We start from the raw sequence: 13,659 nt of genomic DNA on the forward strand, positions 1-13,659 counted from the left end.
ACACACATATGCCAATAGCATTAAATTCATTCAATGTGATTGTAAAAAAAAAATAAAAATTCAAAAAGTCATCCATGTGCCTTTTTTTTCAAGGTTGCTTGTTGCGGATCTCACATGCACAAAGACATACACCAACGATTGTGTCTCTTGTATACAAAGCAAAAAGGAATGTCTTTTGAGTGGGTCATTCGCATATTGACACACGCATGTTATTAATATAATAGTTTTTGAATGCACGGTGCTATCTAATTTGTATCTGTGACTTAGTGTATGTGGTACTACAACCTTTGCCACTAGCATCATGTGAAAAAGTGTTTTTTTGAGTCATATAGTCCGTGTAACCATGGCTCATGACATTTAGGTGATACCTGCATACATGGCTTCCACCTCCAAGACTTTCAAGTGTACATGCACGTATAAATGTGCGTTTACATTGGAAGGATATCAAATGCTGAGCAGAAGCACCTTTTTTCAACATAGAAAACAGGAGGCACTCCATAAATTTCACCCAGATGTCCATTACAACAGAAATGTAGAAGCCCTTCAAGGTCAATCACCTAATGTGAATGAGCTTGATAGTACACCTCTCCAGAGTGCATCCGACAATGACACCACACGAAGAATGCGGTGTACATGTTCTACATTTTTCCAGGGTGGAAAGTATGTTGGGAAAACGACATTTTTTAGGCATGCACAACTAAGGAGTGTTGCAGGAAATCTAGCAAGTGATCTTGGGTTTGTAAATCGAGATGGTGTGGAGGTAAGACACTTTGATGACAATATACCATACGTGGAACCATCAGATGCTTCTTTGAATGTGGAAGAGGGCTTTGAAGAGGGCATAGAGGTGAGATCGGCAAGTACAACTGGAGCAGATGTAGACCCTAAACAACCCAGATGTCCAGATCACGCACCGCTTGGAATTGCAATTTTATCAAAGATCATTCAATTACAGACATTATGGGATGAATATCAGGTTCCCATTAGCGGTCAAGACAAAATGCTTCGTCTACTATTCGGTGACATGGGTGGGGCAAAAATAGGCAAGCATGACTCCAGTAGGGAGGATCAAAGCCTAAGCAAAATCTTGGTTCGACTTGAACATGATTGGGATGGTTTTTTGTTTGGTAACTATAGAGTGCCTGCTTGCTGGGAGCAATTGCAATCGCTATTTCAAGGGCTTGGTATGGTACAACCTCTTCGATATAGATTCTGCATGGGCGAAGAAGGGAATCGCCATGAGCCAGAGCTCCTACGCCCAAGCAAGGAGGACAACTATGAAGGATGTAGTGTGGAAATTTGTGCATGCATCACTAATAGTAGAAAAAGGAAAGCGAAGCGTGATTGCTTGGCATGTTGTGAAAGGTGCTCAAGTTGTCAAAAGCCTCGCAAGGAGACACTAGCCTTTGATTGTCTCCCAATTGGAAGACAGATTGAGCTTATGTTGAAGAGCAAGTCTTTGTGTCATGGCATGCTCTCCATGTGGAGAAACCAAGACAAGTGGTTGGGAAAGCCACCTGAACTACAATCGGAGTTTATCCATGATTTTTGGGATGGTGCAAAATGTCGTATAGTCCAGCACTTTTGGGACCCACATGCCACATTTGAGCTTCCAGTTATTTGTACAACCCCAGGGTGTAAAAAGGTGTACACAACATTTCCTCCTTCATCCCGTCCGCACGAGATTCAACAAGGGTGGAATGAGCAGACTCAAGAATATATTTTCGTACGTAGAGATTGTCGCAGACGTGTAGTCTCTAATAAGCGATTGATTGAGGTATGGTTTTAGAAATATTGGCATGCTATTTTTATTTACTTTTTTGTAATTTTTGATTATTTTCATATGGCATAATAATTTTCCAGGGAGATCCCCGTAACCTGGCACTTCTATTGCATTGGGATGGATTCCAATCCTCTCGCACCACACAGAAAGATAGTGGGGTTGTAGAGATAAAAATTTTGAACATGGGCAAGTCTTCTAATGTTAGTGTACTCCCAGTACTGTTCCTCCCATTTAGCTCCAAGAAAGTAGCCTGAAACAATAGTGGTCTATTTGGTGCTTTTCTACGTCCTCTTATGGAGGAATTGCAAGACTTGTTCATGTCAGGAATAAAAGTACACTACAACTATGATGTCAAAAAAATATTTAGCATGGGAACTGAACGGCAACAGACATGCATATTACGCGGGATGCTTATGATGGTGAGTGGAGACCATCCTGCCCAATGCAAAATAGGACTCTTCAAGGACGGTGGCAAGGAGGGTTGTCGGAGATAAGCCCAAAGCAACTCTTGATGCTAGTAATCCAATGTATAGAGGGCGATATGTTTATGATGACAATAGACAACAAGTAAGATATCCACCAACAAAACGCTCCATTTTGGAAATGTCCAATGCAGTAACTCAGGCCAGAAGAGCAACCTCTCAAACTCAAAGTGAGACTAATCTTGCACATGCAGGACTATATGGAGAGTCAGTGTTGTGGAAGTTCTTTGACTTATATGGCTTTGACTTGTCACGTGACTTGGTGTATGATACAATGCATGTTCTTCCATTGAATTTGTTCAGTAAGTATACATCAAATGTCATGCGAGGATTGCAAAATGAATCAAAAAAGAAGGTGGATGAATGTTGCAAGCTTGTATACAAGCTAGCACCACCATCAATTCGCAATGGCAGGTGGCCACACACTCCTAGCAAGTACTTTGAAGGTTTTAAGGCAGAGAAAAATCAAAAATTTGTTCAGTGGTGTTTGCCATATGTATTGAGTGTCATCAACGAGGTATCAAGACCCATGTATGAGCTTGGTCTTCTCCTAATAGACATTGCCCACACATTTTACAATTTTAGTCGTGAAAAGGGTTGGACCAAGGAGAGTATCAAGATAATGCGATCATTGTTCTCATCTTGGCCAGTAAGGAGCGAGGAATTCTTTGGTCCAAACTCTTCACCATTGGAGCATGTTGTTGGGAATGGGGAATTGCTTGATGACATTATCAGGCATGGATCTCATGATGTATATTGGTGTTACATTTTTGAAAGGATGGTCTCCATCTACATGGGAGTAAAGAGAAATAAAAATAATAATGAGATAACTTATGTCCACTTTTACAAGCGCGTTTTGTTTACATGGGTTACTGGCATGCTTCAAGAGGAGAAGGATGGGTTCCTGCCGCACGAGAGGAATTTGTCATTCTTACACCAAAGGCTGATACTCCCAGATGATTTCACTCTACTGCATCCTATGAGTCCACAATGCACTATCTTCCATGAAAAAGGGCTCTTGGAACTCTCATCTTTAACAAGAGCCAGGGAGCTATGGCATAAGATTTTGGCAGATTATGAACCGGATTACTGCCACAACATGATTAGAGCCAAAGGGATTGGTATAACCAAGAAGAAACGCACAAAGAGATACCTTTCAGATGAGGAGAAAAGGTACTTTCAGCAACTGTGGGCGATGACAGTTAGTGAAGTTGAAAATACTCTTGTCACAACCTACCAAAAGATACTTTACCAGGGTGAGGCTTTTAAAGTTGGTGATCATGTGACTGTAAAGCAGGACAATGGTGATACTGATGCTCTTCCTGTAGGGCATTGGAAGGCCAAGATAAAAACATTGTTCTCTATCGAGCACAATGGTCAATATTATTTGTATTTTGGGGCAGAGTATTATAGACAATGCATATCCTCACACAATGGGGTTGACGAACTAATAGTTCATCATGCAACTGGAATGAGCATTGTACAACAACAAACTATGCCGTACACTTGGGATTGTGTAAGACCAATCTCATCTTTGATGCATAAGTTCATACCTCTTCCGTTGACAGGTAACAGGCTAGTAGCATATGAGGTGAAGGATTTGATTCAAAGAAAGCGGCTTACAAATCTCGGTGAGGTCGGACATGCACCCCCTTGGTTAGAGGTTGGTGATATTGTTCTAGCAACCAAAAGTGATGGTGAAGATGATCTTGTACACGTAGTTGTTAGAGAGATTGACCACCAGGGCAAAAAATGCAAATTAGCTTGGCTAGTACATGATAGTCTTGATCATTGTACATGGAGGATACAAAGCCAGCAATACGAAGACAGAGATTGGAACTCATGCAAAGTAGTGATACATGACTTTATTGTAGTTAGTAGGAGGTGCATGTCTTCAAGAAGTGGTGCACAATTAAATTTTCCAGTAGTTTGGAGATGCACAAGTGCTTAGCCTTTGATGTATCAAACATTAAAATACTTTAATTGATTGGAAAAAATATTTTTCTGTGGTTTTTAAGTTTTGTTTACACTTTATATGATTTAAGGTATAACTTGTGACATTGTATCTATTACATGGCTTCTCCATCTGAAACAATGTCTCTCAAAGAGACAATAGCAATGCTAGAGAAAAGGGTAAAAGAGCTAGAATCAAGTGGTGGAGAGTCCTCTAAGGTTGATCATAAGAATAGTAAGGCAGATGGAAGATCGTCTCAATGGCAAAGCAAGGCTATACAAGTTGCAAAGGAAGACACAGTTGAAAAACCAGTTCCGACATATGAGCAACTCTTTCGCTTCCCACTCAAGAAAAGTGATAGAGATCCATCACTATTGTATGGAAAAGAGTTCCTTGCAAAGTATTACGCTGACAGTGTACATGCAGTCCATTGCTCCAATCTAAGAACTGTTAGAGGTTGGATGAAAGCATTTGATTCCAAGCTTTGTGACCTACGACACAATCTAGAGGGGAAGGATGAACTTATGAGCTTCATTCAAGAGCACCATGATGAAATTGAGGAGGTGACATTCCGTGGTGCAGAGTACCTTTGGAAAGTGGAGGACATCTACACATTTTGCTTGCGTCACAGGCAAGCAAAGCGAAAGAATGAAAAGAAAAAATCAACACTAGTCAATACCACAAATTTAATATCTGTAAGCCACACTATCATTATTTTTCCATTGTTTTTAGCTATCATAATAAGATTGATTATGTGAAGTTGTGCACTGTAGGGAACCGACTTAGTGAATGCAAAGGCAGAAGACAAAAAAAAACAGCTTGTGGGAATTTCTACATTCTTTTTTTTTGTTTATTTTTAATTAAAGTTATTTAGAAATGTTATACATGAATTGTAGATCAAGGAAAATCATTTACAACCTATCAATGAGGAAGTGTATCATCCTCATATTGACTTTGAGAAATACCAGAATTATTCAGAGGCAATTATCATTGGCGTGCAAGTTGAAGCCCTTCTAGATGTATGTCTTCTCAACTTATACTATGTCGAATTATTTTGTACACTTTCTTTAATCTAGTTATTTACTATTAGGATGTAGAAGAAGAGGATGAGGCTTTAGCTTCAAATGGTTCTTTCTTGGCTCTTATTGAAGATGTCACAAAGGTATGTTTATGTTATTGTCCTTTACAATAATTAAACTAGTTATGTATTTGATGTGTTTTATTTTGAGAACATGCAAAGGTTGATCTCATTAAAGAACAAATCGATTTTGAGAGCTCTCATGAGGAAAATCAAGTGGATGTGAGCTCTAGAAAGAGCAAGCGTGCACCTAAGGTTTACTCACATCTTTTAACTTTATATGCGTCATATCCTTGTATGCTTTGAGCTTTAACTTAATTTTTTTGATGCAGTGGAATCAAAAGATGATGGATATGATGCAAACTAAAAAGGAAAAAAAAGATTGCACCAAGAAAAAGGTAGTTGTTATCTATTGCCCAAAATTTCATAGTCTAGAGCTCTAACTCAACTTTTATGCTTTCAATTTTCTATGCATACAGAGTGTATTGAAGAATGTTCTTAATGAGAGTGCTACTCTTCAAAACACAAAGGCCTTCAATGAACTCTCAAATGGGTCTCATGAATATGTAAGGAGATTGACTTTAGTTATACTCATCTTTTGGCATGGATTAAGCTTTTTCAATTAAGTAGTGACTTTTTACAATTGAACTTTTATTTAGGATATGAACTTTGATAAAGACGACCAAGAGACGATTTTAATCAAATTTTTAGAAGTTTCAACAGTTGATGCATTGTATATTACGCTAAAAGCTAGTTTCAATCTAGCAAAGCGTAGTACGGATTTCACAAGAGATCATCAAGAGCAAAGTGTGGATGGAATGCGCTCATCATTTGTAGTGTACCTTTTGGCCACAAACAAAGTTAGAATTTTCAAATGTGACTCTTCTCCACTAAGTGTGGATGATGTAATTGTGGTTGAGTGATGTTATGCTAATTTGATTATTTTAATGTAACCTTGAGACCCAAAGAAAGGGTGAACATTTTTGCATCAACTATTTTCAATTGTTAAATTTATGACTTAGATTGAATTCTTCAAAAAGCTACTGTGAGTCACTCTTATATGTTGTTCTTTTCTTATGAAGTAGTTTCTGCTCCAAATACCCATGCATAATGAGTTCGATGCAAAGATTTAATTTCTTTGATACAAGATCTACAACATATTTGTGAGAATTGTTATTATAATATTATTATTTTAATTATAAAATCAATAAATTTGTATATAATAAAAAACTTTGATTTAGGTTATTCACTTATGTGACTCTTTTTGTTTAGTTATTGTATATAAAACTAACGTGAATATTACTATATAGATTTTTTTCGTTCCAATTACTATGTAGTTTTTTTTGTGCATATGTTGATCAAAAAGCTACATAGTTTTATTATGTGGATCATTTTTACTACATATATATACAATAAAAGGTTTCATTTTTACTAGTTTGGACTTTTCCTACATATGTTAAGTTTTATCTAAGAAAGTCATTTTTTTTTGCTATGTAGGAATTGAATTAAAGTTCCTTGTGAATCCCTGACACGCAGGCGATCTTTGCGAGCTATGTAGGTCACATCGAAGTTGAAAGCAGGAGCCACGACAGCAGAGACTGCCGACCAATCTTGTCTATGTACGTCTTCTCTCCCTCAGAGCCTTGATCAAACACGACGCCATTGTGCGAGGTCAGTTTTTGCAAAGCGTTCTCCCACTCGATGATGTCGATGGGGAACTTGCTACCTTGCAGCTTTCTAGCATGGTCTCCCCATTCCTTGCGCCATCTCTCGAGATTTTCCGGAGACTTGAGATCCTCACAGGGGAGCTTGTAGAAAAGAGGCAAGAGCTTCACGCCTTTGGCCATGGCAGCCACCCCATGGCAACCACGAAGGCACACAGCTCGATCATGGGCCATTTGGAGCACACAAAGTCTTCTGATAGGAGGAGCAAAGCAACCTCACAGCTGTTCGCTGCCTGAAAGATGTGCGAGGGAAAATGCTCTCCTGGCGGCAAGCTATGGTGCTTGATATCGAAGAAGGTGGTGAAACCAGACAAATAGAGATCGTTGTAGAGATCCTTGGCAAAACCCTTCTGTTTTCCACTGTGGGAAAGGAAGATAGCATGGCCGCCGTGCATGAGGGGCTGATCATGTGATGAGCTCTCACCCTTTCTATGTGGATCTTGCATATTGCAACACAGTGAGAGTTGAGAGGGAGAGATTGCTCGCAGAGTATCTAAGAAAGCAGAAGGTGGAAGAGGAATATTAGGCGTTGATGAGAAAGAGATTATAATGCCTGTGTGTGCACGCGCGCGCGAGGGAGGGAGAGAGAGAGAGAGAGAGGGACTGTATGTGATTACGAGCGGGAGCTCAAGACCAACCTTTCGCACGTGCTTCACGTCCCTCTTTTATAAGGTTTCTGCATGTGCGCGAGGCCGTTTGAGCGGCACTCTCCCGGCAACTTAGAGCGCCTGCCCATACAACACCCCAAAATCGCCATCGTGCAGAGGGCCATCATCGTAGATGGCTGCTCTTGCCATCCCATAGGCCAGCAAGCAACCAATTGACGAAGGCTTTTCGGTACTAGCTGTCGACACTGTCCAGTCACTGTGCTGCCTGCAGTATCAAGTTTACCGCCCATTGACGGTGCAGAGGCGATTCTCAGTTCTAGAGGGTGGTTGAAACACCCTCCACCTCAGAGGCGAAACCTTTCCCCGCTTTCTATCGGCGGCGATCTCATCGGCGTATGGGATTTGCCTTTACTTTTGTATGGCCGTCCAAAACCACTGCTAGAGGGCCTATGAGCAGGCGCTCTTAGACGACTTTATTGTGTGTGTGTGTGTGTGAGAGAGAGAGAGAGAGAGAGAGAGAGAGAGAGAGATGGGCTGTTTAATTGACCCTCTCAATGTCTCTCTCGTTCTCTGTCTCGATGCTCTCGCTATAGGGCAGAGCTTGGAGCTCTCTCTCGCGCACGCCCACTCTCTCTCTCTCTCTCTCTCTCTCTCTCTATCTATCTATCTACCTACCTACCTACCAATTCCCTGAATTTTTCCTCCATAGGATTTTCTAACGACGTTTTTCAAAATCCCTTGTGACGACTCAAATCGCCCATCAGGGTTCAATGTCAGTGTTCGGGGAAAATGTGTCTCAGCTTAATATCATGCCGTTTTCAATTTCAAAAATGCCGGTTGGGGGCGAGGGGAAAACACTACAAGTTTTAGAACTTTTCTTACTTATAAAAAGTGGGTATTAATTCCGGCATTCACACCGTATGGTGTGAAAACCATTTTTTATAGCCAAAAATTAATATGTATTTCTATGGAGAAGTCATGTTTTCACTTCTATATATTATTTTCATACTCGTATTTTACACTGATGTTTTTTTTAAACGATTAAAGTTCAAAAACTCCATGTAAATTTGATATTTTCACTCTCTAATATTATTCGTACCCTTGTGCTTTACATTGAGATTTTTTCTTTATGACTCATTTCTAATGGTACTTGTAATTTTTTCAACATTGAAAACATTTCTATACGTGATATAAGTATAAATCTTTTACAATCTAGCATGCTGTCAACATGTTTTCCCGTAGAATTATTCATACCTTTAAGGGAGCATGCAATTAAATTCTAATTTTTATGCTATATTTTTTTTTCGTCGAGAAATTTCTCTATGCAAAAAGTAAAAGTCCTTTCAGATTTTTCACTTTGAAAATTTTCACACATATAATGTCTATGATGGCAAGATATTATAAAAATTTGATTGAAAAAATTTGCACACAAATTAGCACGCATGCGCACGCAACAATTGTTCAAGAACTTTTTCCAATTGCAAAATTTAGTGAAAAAATCGAGATTCGCACCTAGTGAGTGAGAATACGATATTTTCACACGTGCGACCTTGAAAATTTTGACCGTAAGAAGCAGCTTTTCGAGTGAAAAAAATATATTTCTCACTCTTGGAACAGTACTCGCGGTGTCTTGTGACTGTTCCAACTTAGCTTAACAAAAAATTAGTCCACATTCACTACATTCCAAGAAACTTTTCCATTCGAAAATAGTTATTTCTCACTGTTGAAACAATACGTATACTCACGACACCGACTTGATTGTTCTAATACTAATTAGTCGGCATTCACAACACAAAAATTACTTATTCTATGGAATTTTTAAATAATTATTATGAATTTTTAAAATTCTCTGATGAAGTGTGAAAATGAGTGGGAAAAACGCCCTTTTTCTCAACTAATGAAAAGTATGAAACTTGGAGTGTAAAAGAATGTCTTAAAAATAAACGAATTAGTATCACTAATATTAAGGAATGTCGAATTAGCATCACTAATTATTAAAGAATATCGAATTCATGCTTTTTAGAATTGTACTCTTCATGATGCGCAATATGCAAGAACTAAAAATCACAATAACCAACATAATCGTGGATTCAAGGGAATCTCATTTTGAGATAGTCGCAAAATACACAATAATATTGTCGAATTGGAAAAAAGTATCAACCCAAAGTACATAAAATTGAGCTTCAAACATTGTTCAAAAAGATCTAGGAGTGCTCTTAATAAGTCCATGTTCAATTCGATGCTTTGAAGCAAGTAGGAATGCCATCTACAAGGTTTGAATAATGAACCGGAGACCATCCTTGTAAAATATCTAGACATATGCTCCAATCTTGCCATGTGCTTACTTCACCCTCTATGTTCCAATGTTCACTCTCTGGATCTTGATGTAGAAAACCTATTTTGAAGGCATGTTGTTGCACATGATTAACATCAATTACCACTGCGTTTCTAGTAGATGAATTAGATTCAACATTAGTGTGGCTTGAAACCAGCACTATGTCTCCCTTTTCCATCCAAGGCCGAGCACATCCTGCAAATCTAGGCTTTAATAAATGCGTACGAAAGTGAATGTCACTCATTTCGTAAATCACTTTATCGCATGGGGTATTCAAAGGTAGGAAGAAGCATTTGTGTAGAATTGTGTATGTTGGCAATAAACACCACCTCTTATTCAGAAACTCCGTGTGCTTGATTGATTTCATTCCTGTCACTTTGTCATCTTGGAAATCATCTATTGCACAACGTGCATTCATAAACTCTCCGACAAAGAAGAGCTCAATGTTCCTTTTATGCTCATGTGATAAGAATTCGTGAATGTTACATACATCCCTTGATATACATTGACGACTTGCATTGGTACCAGGAGAGAGATTGACAATTACATTATCATTTACTTCGTACTGTTTAGCATGCATATGGACCCTTGAGTAAGAAATGCCTTCAAGATAAAGGTTTCCTTGATTCCAATAGTTTTTCAAGCTCAAAATCTCCCAACTCTGTAAAGCTCTTCTTTTCCTTTTGCGAGGACTAAAAGCAATTCCTTTTCTATCAATCATTTGAAGGCAAGGACAAGGACTAAGTCTATGTGCACTCTCATACAATTCCTTTGCTGATTTTTGTGAGGTGGAGAGAACTAAGCATGATGTATGCCAATTTGCACAAGATGAAAGATCCACATCAGCTCTAGCTAATCCTTGTGGCAACAAAAGACTCCTATGTATGCTTGAGAGTATCCTTACAGAAGGAGAAAGACCATCCTTCTCCACATCTAATTGTTTCAATGTTCTTGAAAGTAGCATTCGATTGTGATCATTTGTGTATGTCAACTCATTGAACCTATTATTTGTTGGTATCTTCACAATTCCCAGAACATTTTTTTCAAATTGATAGCACCAACTTCCATCATGACTACCATGGCGTATAATATCGTCAAGAATCTCTCCACAACCTACAATGAAAAAAAAATCAATCCATCACACTTTGATCACAAGCTTTTGAAATAGAGATATATTTTATAAGGTATTGATTAGATACACATACCCGCAACATGTTCAAGTGGTGAGACATTCTCACCCTCTTCCTCCTCTGAAATAATTCTCCAAGCTGAAAACAACTGACGAGTAGCTTTGATGCTTTCTATTGACCAACCATGGTTGCGAGTGTAGTTATAGAAGATATGAGATATGTCTATCAAAATCATTCCAACATCTTGCAAAGTCTTTGGGATACTTGTCACCATGTTCAAAATGTGTGGTAAGCACCATTGTATGAACTTTTGGTGCTCCTCTTCTATAAAGGTACCATGATGTTTAATTGCATTTAATGGCCATCTTCCACTTCTACGAAGAGTCCGTGGTATAGCATTAGATACATCTTTCACAGCACAATCTATACTCTTCGTCATTTCATTGGATGCTCTTTCAAAAAGAGTTGTCGTGAATTTCTTGAAAAAATTCAATGCCAGAATATGCATAACATCATAAACAAGGTCCAAACTTATATCAAAACCATATAAATAGTATACTCTCCAAAGTGGTGATTCTCCCGTTAAACCTGCCTTTGCTAGAGCTTTACTGCATTGATCCTTTGTTTTTTTCCATTTTGAAACTCTTATTGCATCAAGAATCTCGGTAGCACATCTCTTGGTTGGTGGATATCGTGCAAGATATCTACTATCTGTATATACATACTTTGGAACCCGCACCCCCTCTATCACCTGCTTCATAGGAGGCTTATCTCTTCTGCATCCGGCCTTTCCTCCATCTTTCAAATGCCCCACTTTGCATTGTGTAGGGTGATCTCATGTCCATGACATCAAAATTGCCCTAAGAGTACATAAATCTTGCATAACCTCTTGTGTGTCCTCAAAAATGGCAGTTGTTGGATAGTTGAAGTTGACACGAGATCCATCTACAAAAGCTGATTCAAGCTCACTTACTAATGGTTCTAAAAAACATGGAAATATATCACCATATTTCTTATCGAGTTTTAATAAAATCAATGGCAAAAATATCACTGGCAGTGGACCAATTATTGAGTTTTTTCCTCCATTAAGCACTACTATTTCAATGACTCCACTCTCTTTTGGCTTTGTTGTTGCTATTTGAAAACCATCCCAATGGCACATCAATGCAAAGTGTAATGGAATTTGCCTATTCAATTTGATAGTAGCGGAATTTAATGAGAGTACTTTCAAGAATGATTTCGTGAGCATAGCGGGTTGACATAATTGAAGATAGCAACATAATCATAGCAATTAGTTAACTTGGCATAGACAATACTTTTGCAAGAGAGAGAATTTAGAGAACATGAAAACAATTGAGGACCGGATTTATGTGGAGCCGGTCCCCCCTCCAATAGGCATTTGTATTATGATTTCTCCCATAAAGAGAGACTTGTTACAATACATTCTTTGTGTTCCTTGTGGCCTAGGTGAAGCAATGAAGATGGAAAGCTTCATGCATCACCATCATAGCATAACCTAAACTTGAAGAAAGCTTTAACTATACCAAGCCTCAGTCCCAAGACCTCAAACACCTTCGAAGGTGGAGAGAGCTAGCAGGGAATGAGGGTAGAGAAGAGGAAGAAGAAACATTTCATATGAGAAAGAGCTAGTTCCTCACTTATCATAACTCTTGTGCTAGCATACATAATAGCATAGTAATGAATAAGAAATAGATGGCAAGCTCAAGCATTGAAGCATGGCTCTTGGATGGATTTGCACTCCATAGCCAAGAGTGTTGGTGTAGGCTCTCAACCTCTACTTGCTTGGAGAAAGAGAGGGAGCTCTTGCACTTTGCATAGTACACAATGAGAGTGTTTGTGAGTGTGTGTGGGTGAGTATACCCCCTAAGCACCCCCCTATCTTGCTTGGGTTGACCCCCTCTTGTAGCTCATTCTTGAAGCTCATTGGACCCCTCCAAGCCTAGCCAATCACAAGCAGGAGCCATTACAAGCAACATGGATAGCCTTGGGACAAGTGTCCCCCTTTCTCCTTTGAGAGAGAGGACTTGATAAATGCAAAATCAATTAATTAAATATCCTTTATTATCATTGGACCCCTTGGGTGGCCAACCAATAGGTTTCAGGCACACCATGAGGGCAACATGAGGAGGAACTTGACAAGTGTCCTTGTTGCCTCTTCAAGCTGTGGCTTCCCTTGTGTGTGTGTGTGTGTGTGTGTGTGTGTGTGTGTGTTCTCTCTCATCCCCCCCCCTTGTAGGCTCGCCCCCCTCCTTGTAGGGATCTTTTTGACTTTGGATGAGCAAGCCCCTTAGTCATCAAGCATGACTAAGAACTTGAAGTAGGGGGTGTTCCCACAAGCATCTCAGGCAAGCTTCTCAAGGCATCTCAAGCACCTTAATCATGCACCAAGTCAAGCACCTCAAGCATGGAGCCAGTCAAGCACCTCAAACATCTTAATCAAGCACCTCAAGTCTGGGCCGGGTTCCCACCTCAAGCTCAGCTCTAGCTTACCTAAGGTCAAAGTACTTTTATACACATTATTGGAGGTCTTCAATGAAGCTAACC

The 13,659-nt window shown here is 39.2% G+C and overlaps 1 protein-coding gene across 1 annotated transcript; it reads left to right on the top strand.

Annotated features, from left to right (window-relative positions):
- Window positions 1-376: 376 nt before the first annotated feature.
- On the top strand, window positions 377-6,220 carry LOC147431325 (uncharacterized). The gene is made up of 9 exons (XM_086494568.1): window positions 377-976; window positions 3,155-3,521; window positions 4,373-4,914; window positions 5,116-5,238; window positions 5,310-5,381; window positions 5,460-5,552; window positions 5,630-5,695; window positions 5,777-5,863; window positions 5,957-6,220. The coding sequence occupies exons 1-9, from the start codon at window positions 377-379 to the stop codon at window positions 6,218-6,220; spliced, it is 2,214 nt and encodes a 737-aa protein (XP_086350694.1).
- The last annotated feature ends 7,439 nt before the right edge of the window (window positions 6,221-13,659 follow it).

Source organism: Adiantum capillus-veneris, chromosome 21 (assembly GCF_014529385.1).
Source record: "Adiantum capillus-veneris isolate H3 chromosome 21, ASM1452938v2, whole genome shotgun sequence".
Lineage (NCBI taxonomy): Eukaryota > Viridiplantae > Streptophyta > Polypodiopsida > Polypodiales > Pteridaceae > Adiantum > Adiantum capillus-veneris.